Source organism: Chelonia mydas, chromosome 3 (assembly GCF_015237465.2).
Source record: "Chelonia mydas isolate rCheMyd1 chromosome 3, rCheMyd1.pri.v2, whole genome shotgun sequence".
Classification (NCBI taxonomy): Eukaryota; Metazoa; Chordata; order Testudines; family Cheloniidae; genus Chelonia; species Chelonia mydas.
Window position 1 is genome coordinate 168,201,742 of NC_057851.1, and position 21,936 is coordinate 168,223,677.

General features: G+C 46.9%; 1 protein-coding gene and 1 long non-coding RNA gene across 2 annotated transcripts in view; one reads left to right on the forward strand and one right to left on the reverse strand.

Annotated features, from left to right (window-relative positions):
* The window catches only part of LRPPRC (leucine rich pentatricopeptide repeat containing), a 168,653-nt gene extending 161,365 nt beyond the window's left edge, over positions 1–7,288 (reverse strand). The window contains exon 1 of the mRNA XM_037895838.2: positions 7,069–7,288. Within this exon, the coding sequence (XP_037751766.1) occupies positions 7,069–7,199 (131 nt within the window). The 5' untranslated portion in view covers positions 7,200–7,288. The remainder of the gene's footprint in view (positions 1–7,068) is intronic.
* A 563-nt stretch (positions 7,289–7,851) lies between these two features.
* On the forward strand, positions 7,852–12,537 carry LOC122465209. The gene is made up of 2 exons (XR_006289879.1): positions 7,852–8,470; positions 8,576–12,537. It is a non-coding gene; the product is annotated as an uncharacterized LOC122465209 (long non-coding RNA).
* The last annotated feature ends 9,399 nt before the right edge of the window (positions 12,538–21,936 follow it).

Sequence of the window (21,936 nt, forward strand, 5' to 3'; positions counted from 1 at the left end):
AGTACAGCATGGTCATTAGAAAACTAAGTGTACTACTTCCATTCTTGAACAGCCCAGTTGGCTGATTTTCAGGGCAATACATATTTTGGCCAAGCCTTTGCCTATTTCAGGTTTTTTTTTGTTTTGTTTTGTTTTTTGGGGGGGGAGGGGGGGAGGGAGAGTGAGCTACTTTTTTCCTCTTTCTAGTGTTTATTTGGTGCCCAGATACTATAGTAATGAGAATCTTAGAAATGCATGTATTAAGGAACGTTTAAGGCAGAATGGGAATTTTAAATTGGTGTTATAGGCTAAGATGTTATATAGTAAGTCATTCTTTTAAAACGTTCAGTAAACATATGAGAGAAAAGAAATAATCTATTCCATGCCCTGCTTGTGCAGAATATTGCTTACTGTGTATTTGCTAGACCTGTGTCCTATCTTTAGCTATCCCAAGCAATAGAGCTGCAACAATATTCTTTGGAATCTATTCCATACTGTACTAGATCTCACTGTGAGTTTACTGTGACTTTGAATTATGGTCTTACGACCCAAACAAGTTTAAGAAGAGTACTCATCACCAATGTGGCGTAAAACCACACAATTTTCTTAGTAAAAAGGGCCATTTCCAAAAGTTAAGGCTTGTACAGTACGCAACCAAAGCACAAGCTATGCTTGAGCTCAAAAAATAATCTAGAGAATTACATGCCAGAGATGTAAGAACATTTATGAACCTAAATGGACCCTCAGTTTTACACTTTTACTCTTCTACCTTATGCTGGGAATGCTGAATGCCTCTACAACAGTGACAATAAGGAAATAAACATTTCAGCAGAAATGCAGATGTTTGTTTCAGGGCATGAAGGCAGGTGGCAACTAATGATCCATTAAATGAAAAGCTAAATAGAATATTCTACAATCCAAGTGACTGAATTTAGCCAATCAAGAACTAAACACAACAAAAGGAATAATACATTCCTAAATGATTTGTTAGTTTATTATTTTCCAACTTCAGTTTAGTTTTTAATGTCAGATAATACTTTTTCACACACAAAAATTGTAACTTATAGTAACAACAACTTAGCACTACATATATATTAAATCTTTGCTGAGAGGTAGGGGGTCCACACCAACATCATCCGGAGAGACTGGGACTGTTTAGCTTGGAAAAGAGACAACTAAGGGGGGATATGATAGAGTCTATAAAATCATGAATGGTGTGGAGAAAGTAAACAAAGAAGTGTTATTTACTCCTCATAACACAAGAACTAGGGGCCACCAATGAAATTAATAGGCAGCAGGTTTAACACGGTTCAAAACAAGAACTAGATAAATTCATGGCCCATCAAAGGTTATTATCCAGGATGGTCAGGGATGGTGTCCCTAGCCCCTGTTTGCCAAGAGCTGTGAATGAGTGATGGGGGATGGTTCACTTGATGATTACCTATTCTGTTCATTCCCTCTGAAGGATCTGGCATTGGCCACTGTCAGAACACAGGATACTGGGCAACATGGACCTTTGGTCTGACCCAGTATGGCTGTTCTTATGTTATATTCACTTTTGCCCAGACTAAACTAGTGTTATCATACTTTGCGTCCCATTTATTCTCTTCTTATAGTGTAGTCTCAGGAAGATCCTAGCTGCATTTTGTAGTTCAAAGAAGGTACAAACCTGGGGTTGAATCCCACACATGCATACTTTCATCCAATAAAGCTATTCTACTGCTCTGTTATTTCCTTAACTCAAAAGTGAATACAATATTGTAATATAATTCAGTGGGAGCGGAATCTTGATGTTCAATGTTTTTATTTAGAGGATCAATTTTTTCATTCAAGTGCTTAAAAATGGGTTGGCAGAACATGAGAGCAAGAGTGACAGCAAGCACGCTAGTCCAGTTGTGCAAGTATTTCTATGCTAATCTAATTTTTTTGAATTGCTAACAGAATTTATTTAACTTTCACTTCTTACTAAAAAAGAGTTCCAGACTTTGTCACTGGCCAAAAATGTTCTTCCCTCCACTGCACGAAAGGAAAGTTTGAGAGAAGTTCAAAACACTCAGAAAAGGTTGTCCAACAAAACAAAACAAAAAGTACTTCCAGTATTATGAAAAAATTGAGAGCCCCTGCTTTTGACCAGCTTTATCTATTACAGTAACTCCTCACTTAACGTTGTAGTTATGTTCCTGAAAAATGCTACTTTAAGGGAAACGATGTTAAGTGAATCCAATTTCCCCATAAGAATTAATGTAAATAGGGGAGGTTAGGTTCCAGGGACATTTTTTTTCATCAGACAAAAGACTCTCTCTCTCTCTCTCTCTATATATACACACACACACACACACACACACACACAATAAGTTTTAAACAGTTTAATACTGAACACAGCAATGATGATTGTGAAGCTTGACTGAGGTGGTGGAGTCAGAGGGTGGGATATTTCCCAGGGAATGCCTTACTGCTAAATGAAAAAAGAAAAGGAGTACGTGTGGCACCTTAGAGACTAACCAATTTATTTGAGCATAAGCTTTCATGAGCTACAACTCACTTCATCGGATGCATACTGTGGAATACAGTATGCATCCGATGAAGTGAGTTGTAGCTCACGAAAGCTTATGCTCAAATAAATTGGTTAGTCTAAGGTGCCACACGTACTCCTTTTCTTTTTGCGAATACAGACTAATACGGCTGTTACTCTGAAACCTGCCCTTTTAAGTAGATCAGCAAGTTCAGACGCAGCAGATGGTGCCAGCAAGCTCCCTCAGTCCTGAGCCCTGTCATGTCCCCCCCACTCAGGGAGATAGAGTACAGGAGTGGGGGCAGGAGCAGGGGGAGGGGGAAACCCTGACATTAGCACCCCTCTTCCTCTAGCCCCTTGCACAGCAAGCAGGAGGCTCTGGGAGCAGCTCCAAGGCAGAGGGCAGGAGCAGCACACGGCAGCGGGGGGAGGGACAAGTTGAACTGTTGGCAATTGATAGCCTGCTGGGCAGCTGCCACACAGGGAACTTAGGGGATCTGATGGGGGGCTGCCAGTCCTCCCTGGTTCCAAGCCCCCACCAGCTAGCTGCAACGGGCTGCTCTTTCTGCAAGCAGTGGACAAAGCAGGCAGCTCCCAAACAAGGTTATAAGGGAGCATTGCACAACTTTAAAAGAGCATGTTCTCTAATTGATCAGCAACCTAACAAGGAAACAACGTTAACCACGACGACAAGTGAGGAGTTACTGTACAAAAACAGCAGAAGGCAGGAGGATGAAAGTTGAGGTAGAAGTAGCCACCACTAAGAAATGCCTATGAATATTTCATGAAGTATGATTTTAATGTGACCACGCATTTGTCTATACTACAACATAAGAAGAGCCATAGGGAGTCAGACCATTCATCTGTCTAGTCCAGTATCCTGTCTTACAACAGCGGCCAGCACTAAATGCTTCAGAGGAAATGAATAGAACAGGGCAATTATCAAGTTATCCATCCCCAGGTGTCCTGTCCCAGCATCTGGCAGTGAGAGCCTTAGGGACACCCAGAGAATGGAGTTGCATCCCTGACCATCTTTGCTAATAGCCATTGATAGACCTATCATACTCCCTGAATTTGTCTAATTTTTTCAAATCCAGTTACAGTTTTGGTCTTCACAACATGCCCTGGCAACAAGTTCCATGGGCTACCTGCGCACTGTGTGAAGAAGTACTTCCTTGTGTTTGTTTTAAACCTGCTACCTATAAATTTCACTGGGTGACCACTGGCTCTACAAACTCAAAAAACTGGCTCTGACAGGAAAGTGATAAGACTGATCCTGTGCCTAAAACAGACTGAGAAGGAAACTTGTGAATAGATCCCTCTCCCCTACTTCTTAAATGGCTAAAGGTCTGCAGATGGTACAGTATTCCTTGACACTGTTTCACGAAGGAACCCCTCTGTTGAAACTAAGTTTCGTAGTGACCGACACCACTCAACACCATGAGATATAGCTCTCTTTACCTGTCCAAAGCAGCTCCCCTTCTTGACTAAAATAATTGAGGCCAACTTAGGGAAAGCTACTCTTCCCATACAATAGAGAAAACTGCAGTTCCACAATAGAGAAAACTGCAGTTCCTCTCAACTTTTAAGAGAGATTCAGTCCACAGATCATGTTGAGCACAACATACTAAGATCAAAGTTTCTATGAACCATTTATATCAGCACTGGAACCTGCTGATGTCCAAGGCTGCACCTTAATAGCAGAGATAATGGCTTGTTAGCTGCCTATGAGAAAAAACTCAAAATGTCTAAAAGTTGCAAAGTTAGTTGTTACTTTCTGATGCAAGTGCAACATGCTGCATGGGTCTCATGGAAGCATAAGAATATGAATGTGCCCTACTGAACAGCCACATGAGAACAGTACCTTGTCTTGCATCTCTTGCTTTCCCCATTCAGTATTCATTTATGAACATCATTCGTAGTATTATACACTGAAAAGTCTTAAGGGATGCATCTGTAAGACACATCCACAAATGGACTTAGCTGTTCTCATGCATATCCTTTAGGCACCTTGCCACCCAGTGGAATCCACAGCCCTGTAATGGGCATCTTGGCTCCATATACAATGCATGAGATGAGTTAGGTGCCAGACAACAGTCTCCACAAAAACCAGCATGCTAAGTGCAAAGCTGCCTAAGCAAGGCAATAGGAAAAGCTGAGAAAAGGGGTGTGGCTTATGCCCCATCCCACAGGAAGTTAGGCACCTAACTCTGATTGGGATTCCCAGTCATGAACCTGCTTCTGCAGGTCAGCCCCAGTGTTCCGTCTATTTTGCCCACACACGTGCAGAATGAATTTTGTTTGACACATCACCTCCATATTGACGCACATAACAAAATTCATGTGGTGGAGCTAAGGGGTTCGAAGTGTGGGAGGGGGCTCAGTGCTGGGACAGAGGGTTCAGGTGAGAAGGTGAGGGCTCTGGGGTGGGGCCAGGGATGAAGCGTTCGAGATGCAGGCTGCCCCAGGGCTACGGTGGGGAGAGAGGACTCCCCCCACAGCAGCACCTGGGCTGGGGATGGGAGAGGCACCTCTCCCCTGGCCGCAACAGGTCCGGGGCTGGGGCCAAGACCGAGGGAGGGGCGCCTCTCCCCCAGGCAGTCCAGGACTGGACTGGGGCCAGGGGAGGGGCACCTCTCCCCCAACTGCAGAACGTCCGGGATTGGGGGGCATCACCGCCAGCCACAGCAGGTCAGGGTTAGACTGGGGCTCCTCTCCCCCAGGCAGCTTTGAGGGAATTTACGTCAGCACCTTAGCAATTTGTTGCAAGAAACACCAGAGGGCAAAGTGGCAGCACCCTCATTGCCCTAATCACTGAGCTAAAGGCTCTCACCTAAGATTCCCCTCTCTTCCTGAGATTTGATTTTACTACCTCTCAGGTGAGTACCCTAACCACTGGACCCAGTCGCACACTCTCTCTAGCCCAGGGGTTCTCAAACTGGGGGTTGGGACCCCTCAGGGTGTCATGAAGTTATTTCTGGGGGAGAGGGGGTCACGAGCTGTCAGCCTCCATCCCAAATCCCGCTTTGCCTCCTGCATTTATAATAGTGTTAAATATATTTAAAAGTTTTAATTTATAAGGGGAGGGTCACAGTCAGAGGCTTGCTATGTGAAAGGGGTCACCAGTACAAAAGTTTGAGAACCACTGTAGCCAACGTATATTTAATTAGTCATACAAAGTGGAACAGCTCCAACAATAGAGACTGAGAGAGCCATATCAGAATACTCTAAAGCCCAGAGATTGGGATACCTAACTGAGAGGTGAGACCCCTAAGTTCAAATCCCTTTTTCAATACCAGAAAAAGGGGGGAACTGAATCCAGATCAACATCCCAGTGAAGTGTCCTAACCACGAGGCTAAAAATAGTAAGGGGACCGACTCTTACTCAGCCATTTTGCATGGGTTTGCATTTTGCATGTTCAGAACACCTCCCAGATCAAGCCCTGTAGGCCAGATAGGTGAGGGAAGACCTCATTGAGGACCCCACTGGAACTTAGATGAGAGAGAGGTTCCCAGGCATCTAGACTGAGATGGCTGCATGCATGCTCCCTAGCACAAACTTAGGCACCTTGAGGACTTTATAAGTGGAAATTTAAGGGCTTCGGGCACCTCCAATGTGAGATGGAAGCTGAACTGGGGTTTGGAAGGTATGTAATACCTAAATGTTGACATAGGCACCTAACTCCTTTTGTAAATCTAGTCCCGTCTCTCTACTTGTTTCTGTACAGTACCTACAACATTTTATCAGAATAATGGAAGTTGAACTGGGATACGTCACCATCCAACCAAGTGGTGGAAGCTGGAACTACCCCAAGGGAATTAGAATATCCCTGAGAGAATCAGAACAGAGGCAGTGTGGTCTTATGGTCAAGAATGAAAAGGGTGGAAAACCAACTTGGGTTCTTTTCTTATCCGTGACCTGTTGTATGACCTTGCACGAATCACTTCATCTCTCCCTGGCAGCTTTCCCTGGGTCTGACTATAAATAAGCTATTTGGTAGGGAAGCTGCCCCCTCCTCTGTGCAGCTCCCAACACAACAGAGCCATATCTCGGGAACCCTCGGCTGCTCCTGTAATGGGAAGAGAGCCGTGCCAGCCGCAGATCTAGTTTACTGTCCGCGTGCGACAAGCCAAGCTGCCCTGTTCAGGCCCCTGGGTCCTAAGCTTCACCCAGGCGAAGAGGTCACCATGCAACACGAGGCCGGTCCCCCCGCCCTTGACCAGCTCTTCGCAGCCACCCAAGGTCTTACGGGGGGCTCAGGGAACTCCAGGAAACAACAGCGCCCGTGAGGGGCGAGACAAGGGCTGCCCCGCCCGAAGGAAGGGACGAGGCGCGGGCAGGGGACGCGGGGTCTCGAGAGCGCTGCCCGAGGGAAGGGGCGGAGCTGCCGCAGGGCCCGGACTGGTGGGGAGCGGGGTCACGGCCCCACGGCCCAGGGATGGGAAGAGAAGGAAGCAGAGCTGTAGGTTTGACCCTCCCCTGCGCTGGGGCCCAGCCTGGCCCACGCGCTCCCCTCAGGGGCGCCCCTGTCCTCCCGAGCGGGAGCGCCTCCCCGCGAGCGTGCCCGGGCACTCACCTGCCAGGGGCTCCCGCCAGCCCGGCGGCGCGGGGCGAGGGGTGGTGGGCAGCGACTCCCCGCGGCAGCCGGAGGAGGCGGGACCAGAGAGGCCGGAGCCGGCAGGCCGAGCCCAACAGCGCAGCCATCATCCTCACACGCACCGGGCAGGAAGAGCACGTGACCGGTCCAGACTCAACCACAGTGAGCCGGCGGTCGGGGGCGGGGAGTGCTAGAGGAGGGCACGCCCCTCGGGCCAACCCATCTCGCAAGGAGAAACCACTAACCGCAGGGGCGTGACAATGTTAGGCTCCCTGTAATTGGCCCCCAATGGTGTCAATTTTCTCTCTGTTGGTCCCGCCAACTTTCCCCCCCCCCTCCCAAATGGTACAGCCCCAGCACAGTCGGCGCGCGGTAGACCTTAACCCTAAGTTAGAACAGTCCGCTGGGCCGGCCAGAAACATGCCCGAAGTTTTCCGAACCAAGGCCCAGCGATGAAACGCAAGCAGTGCCGCTGGGCAGGGGAGGAGAAGCACGGGATGCAGAGGGAGAACGCGCCGCGCTGGGCGGAGGAGCAGTCCCTCAGCTGCCACATTTTATTTCGGAACGGTTGGTGGTCGGCCCACAGCGGGACGAGGCCGCAGCCTGACTCTGTCCTGGCGCGCCTGAGAGAGGAAGTCACGTGGCTGTAGCCTGATCCGCCTTAGGGGAGGCTGCGGTCACGCCCATCAGCGCGGCGCTCTCTGCCTCTCTATCCCGCTGGGCCGGGCCGGGCCGGGGGCGGAGCTAAGGATGGCGGTAGGCGCTTGGCTGCTGCGGCGGGGCTCAGAGACCCCGCGAGCGGCGCCGGGCGCGTGCAGAGGCGTCTCGCCCCGGCATCGGCCCGGCCTGTGCGCGCGAACGGGAGCTGTGAGCCTGGGTGGCGGGTCTCGCGACAGGCTCCGTTCCCATGCCGATGAGCACAGCCGCGGGAGCCCCCGCAGTGCCGGCCCGGCGCGGCTGGGGGAATGGGCGTGGCGCGGGCTGTCAGGCCCGCGGGGCAGCGACCCTTGACCCGTAAGCAAGCGGGTGCCCGTGTAGGGCTGTGCGTCCCTTGCCCTAGGCTTGGGAGTGGGTGCGAGCGAGCGACGTTTGCGCCTGAGCGTGTCCTTCGGCTGAAGACGGTCGACTAGGCTATGGGTGAACAATCCCTAGTATGGGTCTCCGAGCATTGCAGACAGGCTCGCGCGAGTTCTTGGTCGCGGGAGGGTAGCCCTGCCACTGCCAGAGTCTTAGAGCGACAAGGGTGGGGGGGAGGTAATAACGTTTATTGAACCAACTGCTGCTGTGGGAAAAGAGAAGGCTTGGAGTTTACGCAGCACTCTTCCGGTCTGGGAAACTAATGCAAATTACTGCAGGCGTGAGCTAGAATAGATGACTCAAGGTAACGTCTCAAAGATTAAAATGTGCTCCTCCTCTTTGGCACCCGCCCCCCAAAGAATTCTCTGCCCTGGCTGTGGAGCTTAAAAATATTTCCTCCTGTGTTTAGAGGGTTCTGTCTAGAAAAGTCGCCGACTTGGAAAATAGTTGCTTAGAGTCCACTGTGGTCGAAGCAGGTCAGATAACACCGTTTGGTCCAGCTTGTGTGGACGGAGTAGAGCAGAAGCGCACAGCAGAACCTCAGCAGTACCTAACGCTGAACAAAAGGTTATGGTGATTCTTTCAAAAGTTTATAATTGAACATTGACTTAATACAGCTGTAAGTCTTTATTATGCAGAAAAAAATGCTGTTTTTAACCCTCAAACAGAAACAAGCACAGAAACTCTTTCCTTACCTTGTCAAAACTGTTTTTAAATTTTCCTTTTTTTTTTTTTTTTGGTAGTTCATTTAACACACAACTGTACTGTATTTGCTTGGGGGGCTCTGCTGTTTCTTGATTGCATACTTCCAGTTCCAAATGAGGTGTGTGGTTGACCAGTCAGTTCGTAACTCTGGTGTTTGTAACTCTGAGGTTCTTCTGTAGTTTGTTTGTTTGGGTTTTTAAAGGTTTTTCCATTTATGGCCTGGTTCCGAACTTAGTTAAATCGGTAACTAAGAGTAACTCCAAAGACGATAGAAAAGTTTCACTTCTGCAAGAATGGTGTAAGATCAGGATCTGGCTCTTCGAGTTGTATTTACTAATTATTTTGGTAGCACCTGAAGTGTGCGAGGGTGTACAAACAAAAAGAAATCACAATCCCTGCTCCAAGGAGCTTACCTGTTTATAATACAAAGGGGTCAATCTAAACCACAAAAACAACAAGGAGTTCAGTGGCACCTTAAAGACTAACAGATTTATTCGGGCATAAGCTTTTGTGGGTAAAAAGCCACCACTTCAGATGCATCATGTTAATGCACGTTAAATGCTATTACGGCCAAATCAAATTAAGACATTGTTAAACTCAGGCCTGATCTACACTTAAAACTTAGGTCGACAATAGCTAAGGTGCTCACAAGCTGTGCCCCTATGGTCCCCATAGTGTAAACCTGGCTTCAGTTGTTTTGACTGTGCAGATAAGCCCTAGCACATGAAGATTATTAGAGTTTCACTCTACAGTGTGGTACCAGTAGGCACCATCTGGGATTCCAGGATGTAGTAGCAAAACCTGATAGCATCTAGGATGACCTACCAAACCACCCCTGACTCATGCAAAAACCTAGAACTGTTGAAAAAGATTGTAACTAGACTTCTGCTCCATGGTATAATCTTGCATCTAATACATTCCACTTCCTATATTATAGTTTTGCATGTTAAAGATAGTTCTGAGATTTAACTATAAACTGCCAAATTAGACAAGAAAGTACACATCTAACTTTAAATGACTATTTTCATAGAAATATATATAATTATTTTCACCATATGTCATTTATTATAACGGCTCCAGGGGGGCAGATTGTTAATCAGAACAGACAGGATTGTAATTGACTTGATAAATTCAATCAGCCATTATCTGTTATGCTGTACTGTAATAAGTCTTAAGTCCACCAGTTCAGAGACTAAAGGCTTGATTTTCAGAAGTACTGAGCACCTGCATTCTTCACTGATTTGAAATGGAGTTGTGCGATTTCTGAAAATCAAGCCATAAAAACATGGGTAGTGACAAGTACCTTAATACATTGTATGTTCATTAGGCCCTGATTCTGCAACCCTTACAATGAGTAAGTATCTTAGGAAGAGATCTATGAAGGGGCTTAGGCCTTGCAATGCTGAGCATCACAGAGCCTAACTTTTAGGTGCCTGGAAAGTCACAGGAACAACACTGCAATCCATAAAGTCAAGCTACGCTCCCTATACAACGAATAGGGAGCGATAGGCAGCTAAGAATGGAATCCACAAAAGCTCAGGTAGCCAATGGGAGCTGCGGACAAGAGGGATGTGGCCGAAGTCCTGCCCCTCACCAAGATAAGTGGCTCTCTCTTCTTAGCAATCCACAAATGGGAACCAGCCATCTGGAGTCAGGTGGTTTGGATGACTAAGGCCTTTCTTGTGGGAATGAATTAGGTGCTTGCCTTGCTTCACCCAAAATGGCAGTAAGAGGAACCACCACTGCCTTGCACCTTATAACTTTTAGCCCAATAGTTGGAGCACGCACCTGGAATGTGGGAGACCCAGATTCAATTCTCCCTTCTCTGCCAGAGCAAGAGAAAGAATTTGAACAGGAGCCCCCCACCACTTGAGAGTGCCCTAACCTCTGGGCTATGGGATATTCTGATGTAGGGCTCCCTCAGTCTCTCCTGTTCTACTGTGGTTAAATGATGTGGTGGTGATTGGAACAGGGGGCCTGGACCCTGGGTCTCCCATCCCAGATATGGGTGCTCTAACCACCAGACAGCAGTGTCATTGACATTCAGTACCATTAGATGGAATCCTATAGATGAGAGTGAACGGGTTGTAAAAGGAGGTGAAAGGCTTGCACATTTCAGCAAGTGTGGGGTTGGCAGAGTAAAGGTATGTGTGTTAATGGGGCATAGTGGGGCACTGCTGAAAGAGTGCAGTTAAGTTTGCATGGACAACCTTAACTCTGCACGCCCTGGTTTTCTGAAGTTTGAGTTTTGCTCAACTCAGCATTCTGGAAGGGGATGACCTACAACCAAGCAACCCTAGCTCTGTGTTAATGTAGTTTTTTTGCTATTGAATTTCCTAGTACTTTTAACAGGAAAAGATGTGATGTGAGTAGTCATTTAGGCAGCTGTATACACTATGTCCTACACTTAACATCTCGAACCAGACACAGCAATCTCCGTGTCGTGGCATACTCCTTGCTCTCCCACAACTTCTGCAACTTCACAATCTAGGAATTGCCCAGAAGCCTACACGTTGGCAACCCTGGCAGTGCACATTTCTTTTCCCTCAGCAGTCAGGTTTGGAAATGACAGTGCCAGTACCTTATGTGCTACCTGTCTTTGGAAACACCTGTCTTATGTTTTCCAGTGTTGCATTTATCAGCACTGAATGTCACCCCATGGAGATGAATGCAGTGAGAAATAATTGCTCTGAGATATGTTCCATCCCCCTCCTGAGTGCTTTAGAGCCTGTGGTATCCATAAAGTATACCATTATCAGCTCCCCACCCAAAGGGACAGGACTTCCCCAGATCCTGGCTCACGTGGGGGGAAAGAAGGGAGTCTCAGACCCCTCCCAAAAGGGCAAGCTTGGCTCACATGAGTAGGAGAAGGTCCAATGTTTGCAGATGGCCATGGCTTCCCCGATCATGGGGTAGTGAGATGAGCTCGGACACCCCCAGAGGAGTAAGGCCCCCTCATAGCCTAGCTCATATCAGAGGGGGAGGGAGGGTGGTTCAAACCCCCTCCCAAAAGGAGCTATAGTGCCCAAGCTCTAGGCATACACATACAAGAGGGAAGAATGTGGGGTTAACATGCCCCTCCCTAGTTCCCTTCTACTCACCCCCAGTCTCCCTACCCCCCAAACCTCCCTCACCTGAGCCCTCAAGCTGCCTGACATCCCGTACTGCCCATCCCTATTTACCCCTCCCATATACCCCTCCACTCACTGAAGCCCCAAACCCTCTCCCTCTACTCTTCAGGCTCTAATGGGTCTCCCTTCCCAGGAAGGATTCACATATCTACTTGCCCCACAAAGACTTTGGAGGGTGCAGGAGGGTCGGGATACACTGGCAGAGTTGTGGGGTGCAGGGGGGTCGGGATACTCTGGCATTTTTCTGTAATGGTGCATGTACAGTGTAAAAATGTACATTTTCTTAAATACTGTTCTCAGTTTGGGTCCCCCAAAGATTTAGCAGGTGCCATGCACTACCTTGGGTGAAACTTGATAGACTGAGACCATTTTGACTCCCATGACGTCAATAGTTTAATCTCTGTCTCTGTGCAAAAAACTCCAAACAAACAAACAAAAACCAACCAACCAACCAAAAAAAAAAACCCACCTGGAAACTTTTTTAAAAAAGGACTCTCTTCAGGGCTCATATGTCCAGAACCCTTCAAAGGACTCCGGATCTGGGTCACTAACCCATATCCTTCACCCTTCTAAGGCACATCAGATTTCAACAAAATGAGACTAAGTATATCAATTGTAGAAGACATAGAAAGGTCTACCTGTAAGTAGAGGTTGTGATACAACCTTAACTATAGTGGCACTGCTGCGCTACAATAAGTCATCCAAAGTGGAATAGCTTCAACTTGAGAGAATCTCACCTCAGAATATCCATTGCCCAGTGGTTAGGGTATTTTTCTCTTAAGTGCAAGATCCTCATTCAGATCTTTTCAGCGAGGCAGAGAGGAGGACTGAAGCTGGGTCTCCCACATCCCAGGTCAGTGCTCTAACCACTGGACTAAAAGATATAAGGGAGGCATCAGCACCTGCTGCACAAATAGTTTAGTCACCTTACAGCTGCAATAAATCACAAGCAAAGAACAGTGCCTCCCTGCATCCTGAGCTTACGTGCCTAACTCCTCTGAGAAAGGCCAGAGCTTGGGACCAGTTTAGGGTTGCCAATGCTCCTAGATTGACTGGGAGTCTTCTGGAATCGGAATCAATCTCCCGGTGGCTATTGAAAGCCATCTGGGAGATTTTAATAGGCTGCTAAAAGTCCATCCAGCAGCGCAGTGCGGCTGAGGGAGGCTCCTTACCTGCCATGGCTCCACACGGCTCCTGGAAATGACTGGCATGTCCTTCTGGCTCCTAGGCACAGAGAGTTTGTGCATGCTGATGGCTGACTCCACAGCTCCTATTGGCCAGGAACTGCGGCCAATGGGAGCTGTGGGGGCAGTGCCTCGGAGAAGGGGTGGGGCAAGGGTGTTTGGTTTTGTGCGATTAGACAGTTGGCAACCCTACTACACAGGGATAAAAACCCACAGCTGGCCTGGGTCAGCTGACTCAGGCTCACATGGCTCAGATTCCAGGACTGAAAAATTTCAGTGTAGATGCTCAGGCTCCAGCCTCAGCGATTTTTATCCCTGCAGCTGACCCAGTCCAGTGGCTTTTGTCCCTGTGTAGACATACTCTTATCAGAATCTCCCACTGACTAGCTTAAGCATCTTCCCACCTAGCATGCTGGCTTTTGTGGATCCCATTCTCAGGCACCCATCTCTCCCCATTCATTACATAGGGAGCCTAAGCACCTGTGGCATTCTGTACCTCAAAGCAGCACCCTGGAACCCCCATATTCACCCCTGTCATAGTTATATTTCATACAAAGCATGCCATGTAAAATATTAAAAGTCATGATCTGAAATTTATTGTTCTGTTCAAATATGTAGATTGTTAGTGTGTATGAAGTTATGAGATTTTGCTGTATGCTTGTCACTGAAATATGTCGTAAATTTGAGACTCTCTACTACAAGTTCCCCAGTGACATCCTGGGGCAGGGGCCGAATGGGAGTGGAGGCACAGGACCACAGGGGAGAGGGAGGTGCAGGGCTACATGCTGATGGGGGAGGGGTTACAGAGCTACATAGGGACAGGGGGTGGCTGGATGGGGGCACAGACACATGGGGACAGAGGAAGCGGGTACAGAGAAGTGTTCCCTCTAAATTTTTTCCATCCATGTGTGGAATGAATTTTGTTATGTGCAACATATTGAGGTAATGTGCGGATATGCACCACCAGTAGAAACCAAAAACCTAGATAAAATATATTTTTTAAAAGTTACCATATGGATAATTACTCCAGCCAGGACAGGTTATGCATTTTAGAACTCACTACTCAAAGAATTAAATTTAAAAGTAAGACAAATAAAAATTATGAAATGCATAGACTAGTCAAAAAACTAAAACACACTTTGAAAGAAGTGTCAAGTAGTAACAACAACATAAGTACGTGTTGGGAGGTGAGTGTGAAAGATAGAGCGTGTGTGTGTGTGTGTGTGAGAGACAGACACATCGTATGTGTGACGGACAGATGTGCATTGCCCCTTTAAGTATGCTGACGCCACTTTAAGTGTGCTACCCTTTTAAGTAGATCAGCAAGTTCAGACATAGCAGCAGCTCTGTCCTGAGCCCTGTCCTGTCCCGTCTCCACTACTCTGTGGAGATGAGGTACAGGGGCAGGGGAGGATACCCGGACATCAACACCACTTCCCCTGCCCCCCCAAATCTCTGTACAGCAACCAGGAGGCTCCCAGGAGCAGCTCCAAGACAGAGGGCAGGAGCAGCATGGCAGTGGGGTGGAGGGAGGGACACCTGAACTGCAAGGCACTTGATAGCCTGCTTGGCAGCCGCCCAGCCATGCAGCTTACAGGGAACTTAGGTACAGAGTCACATATGGCCAGGGGAGGCAGTGCCTGAGTGGGGGTAGAGGAACACATGTGGACAGGGGAACAAGGACACATGGGGAAAGGGGCAGATGTGCCTGGCTGAATGGGACATGCTAGGGGTCAGCCAGGGTTTGCATGGGGGAAGCTCCCTTACAATCCCTCCCCACCCCCAAAAAAGCCTGTTCCATACTTTTTCCACCCATACCCAGCAAGCCTCCACGTTCACACGCAGACTCCTTCCCAGCAATTTACTTCCCTCTCCCTCAGCTCCTCCATTACCCTTGGCTCCCCCAAGCCTTTGCACCGCCTCTGAGGAGTGTGGGAAATATGGTTCTGTATTGTAGTGTAAATGAATTATTACTCTGAGTTCTGTATTAATATGTCTAGTAAGGAATCTATTTGTCAAAAAAAATTTCCTGAATCTTTTGTTATCTGTATTGTTACAGACATACTCGCTGACAGGTATTTTGAAATAAATGACCAAAAATAATGGAAACTGGTGTGATTATATGGTGTTATTTTGACAAATAAAATATGCAGAATTTTAAAATGTTGTGCACAGAATTCTTAATTTTTTGTTGTAGAATTCCCCCAGGAGGGCACACAAGAGACTGGGAGAAAGGAAGCAGTCTGGAGAAACAGGATTCTGGCATGGCAGAGGTAGCTAGAGAGAAGAATCATAGAAGGACCCATCGTAAGCAAAAGAAAATCCAATCCCTGTTTCTCCCTCACCTGAAGAGGGCCCAAACCACCTTATGTTCTTAGCCAGACTAAGTTTAGCTGCACTTGATTGCCTCTTCACTGCCAGCTAGATTTCTAACACCCTTCTGGGGATTTAGCCTAAAAAAAACACCCATATTTCTCTGATTTAGCAGGGCCTCTGAGGAGCAGCACTGGGGGTAAATGGATCAGAACTGTGAGACCCACATAAGGGGGACTGAAAGAGCTGTACACACACAGAGGAGTCCATTTTATGTGGTTTTGCAAGCTCTGCTGGAGTCGCTGGAAATTCCACAGGGAGTCTTATCGACAAGACATTATTAATAAATTCTTTAAAACCTAAACTAAATTTATGACCTGGAAACTTCCAAAGCTAGAATTTGAGTTCAGCAGATGTAACAGAACTTCTGGAGAGACTTAACTAAAAAACAAACCCCTAACCTCTGGAGAGCCTGAAAATTCCAAATGTGAAGTTCAACTTTAAATCTCTCCCCCCCTCCTCCCCCCACCCAAACAAAACACTGGAAAAGTTGTGGAGCCAATGAATATAAGATAAGTCATAAACCCCCCAAAACCAACAGGAAGTGGAACAGCTGTGCTACATGCTTCACTTACTTAAGGAGTTCAAGTATGCAATATCATGAAAGATGTGTGGTTCAATGAGTCTGCAGAGGACATGACAGGGCAGCTAGGAAGTGCCACATTACATTACTTATTCCCCTCCAAAACTGAAAGAAATTCCTTTGGCAGAAGTACTTCTACAGCATTAACCTTTTTGCTCCTTACCTTGACCCTGCTAGGATTAGGATGAAGCTCAGTGGTAAGAGGGCCAGTGGTAACAAAGCTCATGAGGGTTATGTGCTGCTAAGGATAGTGAAGATCAGGAATTAAAATTGGTGCAGATGTCTTCCCACATAGATATGCAATCCTACTCCCCCTTATTCTCAGAAGAGGGAATCTGACCCTAACTCTGCAAATTTTCATTTGCTGAGTTTTGTCCATTTTTAACACCCCCTTCTCAACCCTGTGGATTTTATTGTGACAAAAGCATTTAGCCTTAAAGGACTCATAGCAGGGTGTTGTTGCCAAATCTCAGAATTTTATAATGAATCTTGTGATATCTGATGATCCAAAGCTCCTAGAGTCATGTGAATGTGACAATCTCAGACTTTTTTTTTAATGTTTTAAAGTTTCTAGCCCATTTATTTGCAGAGAAAAGCTTGAAAACCTAATCTGTCCCCTAAAGACTCAGAAACTATAAGGCCAAAAACAAAAAAACATGCAGTAAAAACCAGCCAAAATTCATTGCTTTAACAGTGATTTACTTAAGATAGAATCATGGTTTTACAGTCTGTCTAATGCTTTCAGTTAGCCATATTGCAATTCCCCTTTTCCTGCCTTCTTGCAAAGTTTCCTGAATCCCAAATGGCCATCATCTCCCACTATTTCACTGTATCTGAAGCCTGGCAAGATGGCCAGTGTTTCTCCACAGGCAGTAGCTGCTTCAGGTAGCCTGAAAGAAGTTCATTACCCCTACATCTGCTTGCCAGCAATTAATTCTACACCCAAAAATCCTATTCCCCACATCAGTTGTGCCCTGACACCAATCTTAGAATTTTTCTGTCAGATCTTCAATCCCATATGCTTTAAGTCAGCATTTCTCAAATGCGGCCACTGCGTCCGCATGAGGCTACCAGGGGTTTTCCTGCAGCCACGACAGTCTCCTGGGGAAAGATAGGGAAAGGGGCAAAGAAGCTGCCCCTCCCTACAGCACCCAAAGGGCTCTGGGGGAGGGCTTCAGCCCCCAACCCCAGTGCTCAGCTGCAGGACTCCAGGGGTGGGCTTCAGCCCCATCCCCTGATTGAGCTGGAGGCTTTGTAGGCTGGTTTCAGCTCCTCCCACCCCCTCGTCAGCTGCAGGGCTCTGGGGGTGAGCTTCAGCCCCCCCTTACCTGGTTCAGCCAGAGGCTCCGATGGTGGGCTTCACATGCCCCCCTCACCCACCCACCCTAGCTTCAACTATAGGCTCACCCTCTCCCTGCTCCACTTCAGCCATAGGGCTCCAACCATGGGCTTCAGCCCCCCACTCCCTCCAGCTTCAGCTATGGGGCTCTGGGCTTCAGGCGCTCCACCCCTGGCTCCAGCCATGGGCTCCAGCTGTTGGCTTCATCCCAGGGAGGCAGGGCTTCAGCAGGACTGGCCTTACCAGGCACTGTGGTCAAGAGGCAATGAGCAGGGTGAACCTGGGGTGTGAGGCTGCAGAAGGGAGCTTGGGGCGGGGGAAGGAGCAGGGTTCAGGAGATGATGTGCAGCCCAGAGAGGCAGCAGGGGGGGCAGGGAAGGCAGCAAAGGGCAACAGGGACTACAGGCAATAGGTGGGGGGGAGGGCAGAGGGAGGCAGCGAGGGCCAGGGGCACCAAAATACAGCTGTACTTTTATTATTGAGTGCCCCCCCCAACCCTACATAAATACACTACAGTGATTTGGACATGTGCATATGTATTTGTTTTTCCTAAAGTTAATTAAGTACTTTAGGAAAATTTGTCAGAGCGTCCACCAGCAAGAGTTCATGGTGGCCACACTCTGAGGCCACCAATAATTTTGTCGTGAGAACCCCTACATTAAACACTGATCTTCCTTGCTCCTGCTCTTGTCTGACAGAGGTAGGAGCTTCTCCCTGTCAGCCCACTAACCCTTCCCCAGGACTAAAACCCCTACAATTTGAGCCCAGTCTAGCCTGCTCCCAAATAACCAGTCAATCAGATTCTGACTGGGCTTGCAGCCCTCCCTCGGGCTGTGGGCAGGGAGGCAGCACAGAGAGATGGGTGGGGTTGGATAGTGGTACAGTTCCTCCTCTGTGTGTTTGATGTTGAGGTGACCAGGCCAGTTCCGTGCTGGAGTGGAAACTGGGATGTGAAGCAGCAGCTTTGGTAAGATGATACCTAAAGGGTGCCCCAAGCAACCCAGTTTGGTTTATTTTTTTGGGTGGGTCTGTGACCCCTTGTGCTATTCCCCTCCCCCCAGCATTGAAGACAGTTTTCCCCACAATACCCTCCAGTTCCCCTTGTATTCAATGAGACTGAACCCAGGTTCCCTCTGGGAAGGTGAGTTTAGTGGGTTAGGTAGGATGCTTTGCTGAGACAGCGCAAGGTACGGAGCAAATGAGAGGCTGAAGAGGTGTAGCGGAAGGCCCAAGGAGAAAGGCAGAAGAATGTAGGGCACAAAAGAGGAAATGTGTGGGATCAGAGGTGACTAAGGGGACTGTGAGGAGGAGACCAAATGGGGGTGTAAAAAGAGGGGAATGGACAAGGACAAAATGGCAACTCCTCATCCCAGGCATAAGGGAAAAAAAAAAAAGAGGAATCCCCTTCCAAGGAAGGAGTAAAAAGGTCCAAAACCTTTTCATGCACCTTTAAGGTTGAATTTTGAACCTGAGAAGCTCTCACACTGTGGAAGCATAGCTTCCTGCTAAAGGCTCAAACCATCTCCCAACACTAAAGGAAAAACCCTACAAATGTATTATTGATTTTGAAGGTTTCAGGATGTTAATGCTGATTTTTGAATGCTTTGGGTTTGGCAATGTTGCATTGTCTTGCTGTATTCTAGGTTCTTGTACAGAGATACAGTCAGACAAATGGTACCAGAAAGAGACTTAGCAAAAAACACAGGAACAGCTAACTGTGGGAGAAAACTTAGGCAAAGTAAAGGCAAAGAAAAGGCAAACCCCAGGGAGGGCATAAAGGTGAGCAATATCCAGCGTGCAAGTGCAGTTTTTAAGCTGAAAAAGCCACTTGAGGTTCTCTGGGATTTCCATAACATAAAAACATGTTTTTGTTTTTGCTTTCTGGCTGCCAGCCCTGTAACCATAATTTGGCTGCTAATGAAAGAAGTTGTGTTCCTTCCTTCTCATATATCACCACCAGCAATAAAGGTTGTGGAGTCCCAATTTAGGCTCTCAGTTCCACTTGTTCAACCCCCAGATCTTCAGATTATAGCTTCAGGTACACCTGTGAGCACCTTTGTGACTTCAGTGGGTTTGCTGATCGTAATTTAGTGAACAATTCCATTGAAAATGCAGTAAAATCCACCTCTCTTAGCTATGTTAGCTTTGCAGGGCTAACAGGAATAAAAAAAACACACTACTGTAAACTGATTTTTTGTGACTAAGAAAGCAGATAGACTCTGGATGCCCACTGGGAGTGGACTATATGCCTAAGAAATCTCCATTTTTACACAGTTACTTTTCAGAAAAGAATGAAAATCTAAATGTTTTTTGAGACATAACTGGGTCACATTTGAAATTTTTCCTTTTCTCTCAATTGGATAAAATGAATTGTTTCGGTGGCCATTTTTGTTGGATAGTATTCTTAGAGCTGTAGTGAATCAAAGTTCAAGGATTTATATATTGTACTGTGTAACGGGGTCACGACTCACTACTGCTGGTGCCTCCTGCTGGCTGCTCCGGGAATTAGCTCTTGTCAGCTGCTGAGCGCCCTCTGCGCGTGGTGTCTCGCCCGTCATCTGCTCTGCTGGTTTGGGGCCCACGTTGCTCTCCACTCGGCAGCATCCTCTTCAGGACACTGCCCTCCAGCAGTGCCTCCTACTCCCTTCTCACCCCCTTCCGGGAGGGGGTGGGGGAGAGGAGGAAATGACAACAGTCCTTCAGCTAGCACCTGCCTCAGTGGCCAACCACAAAGTCTAGCCCCAAAGTCTAGCCCCTTACCTCAGGGGCAAGTTGCAGTCTGTCACGGCCACACTCCGCTGTGGCCAGGTGTAGTGTAAGCAGGGGACCCAGGCCCACCCACTATTCTGGGTCCCAACCCAGGGACCCTATAGCAGCAGCCTCCCTCTGCCCTCCTTCTTTCCCCTCTTGTCCATGTATCTTCCCTGGGCTACTTCTCCTTTGGCCCAGTGTACCTTCTCAACCCTTCTTAGCAGGGGCCACAGCCTGGCAGGTAACTGGGCCGGAGCTCTCTTCTGCGCCCCTAAGCCTGCCCAGCAAACTACTGTACAGCTGCGAGTCTGTAATTGTACAGCATCCATGCAGTGGCTTGAAGCTATTCCTTTTAAATAAAGAATAATCTGAAGTATTTAATATTTTAATTTGAAATAGAAATATTCAAAGAAATGGATCTTTTGAAATTGTAACTATCAATTTGCACTACCTTGGCAGTAAGAGCCAAATTTACATTCATGCAATTCATTGATGTCAATAGTAACCGAAGTGCAAAGTTTTCTTAAGTGAAGTGGAAATCTTTTCTTAAGTGAAAGCTTGACATTTGCAGAACATTACAAAAATCAAAAGTTGACTTCCCATTTTCCAATAATCACACAATCCACAATTTTCACATCCACAGTTACCATCTGCTTATGAAGATAATGCAGTGGAATTTGGGAGGACTATGCTTTGTGTGTTTCAGTAAGACATTTACAACTACCCTTACACTAGTTGTGCCAGTGTCATCCAGAGAGAAGCAGCCCTTGATCTACCAAATTGGGCAGAATATGAACTTCATTCACTTTCAAAAACTGAATGTCTAAAACTTCAAAAAGGGGTAGAGCTTTGTTCAGTTCTCCTAACAGTTTTATGCTATGTTTATTGATCATGCTTGGAAGAGATTTCTGATCACTGTACTTTTCTGTTATCCTGCTATTATCTGCTATTGTTTTACAAACTTAATTGTGGACATGCTCTCCTATGAAGAGTGCCATGTTTCAAAGTTCAATAATTTGTCTAGCAATAGTAAGATGATATAGTTTTACCAGTTTCAAAACTTTTTTCTCAGCCATCTGTAATTAAACAGGTAATAGATTTCCTTCAAGCTTTCACACACCCTTCCCCTTTTGGCTGAGATCAAGCACAGAACATTTCAGACCCAAAGGAAAATAAAATTGGAAAATTGTGAGTTTAGCAAGAAAAAGAATTATAACTGAAATTGATTTGCAAACTTGCATTTGCTCTGGGGCAACAGTTCTAATATGTTCATGTGTCTCCACTCAGTCAGCACTCCAGCAGATTTTTTCTGCCAAATATGTGTTTCCCTGTGGCCATAAAGGCCTGTTAAAAAGTTTGGATTTAAGACAAACCTAGAGATAACTTGGAACCTCAAATTTAAGGCTGTGATTCAAATTGTCGAGTTTACACAGATTCAAACATAGCTCACTTCTAAAATTTATTTTAGGCATTCAGATACTGCAGTGATAAATGCTCTGTAAAGACCTGATCTAAAGCCCATTGGAGTCAAGAACAGATACTAAAGCATAGATCCATAAAAGGATGTAGGTGCCTAATTCTCCACTTTAACCACCTACCACCCCATCCTCCTCCAGTCTACTGGATCTGGCCCGTCAGTTAAGATAGGCAGGAGAATGCCTATTTCCACCTAGTTTGAGGATCCCACTGGGACTTAATCGTGAG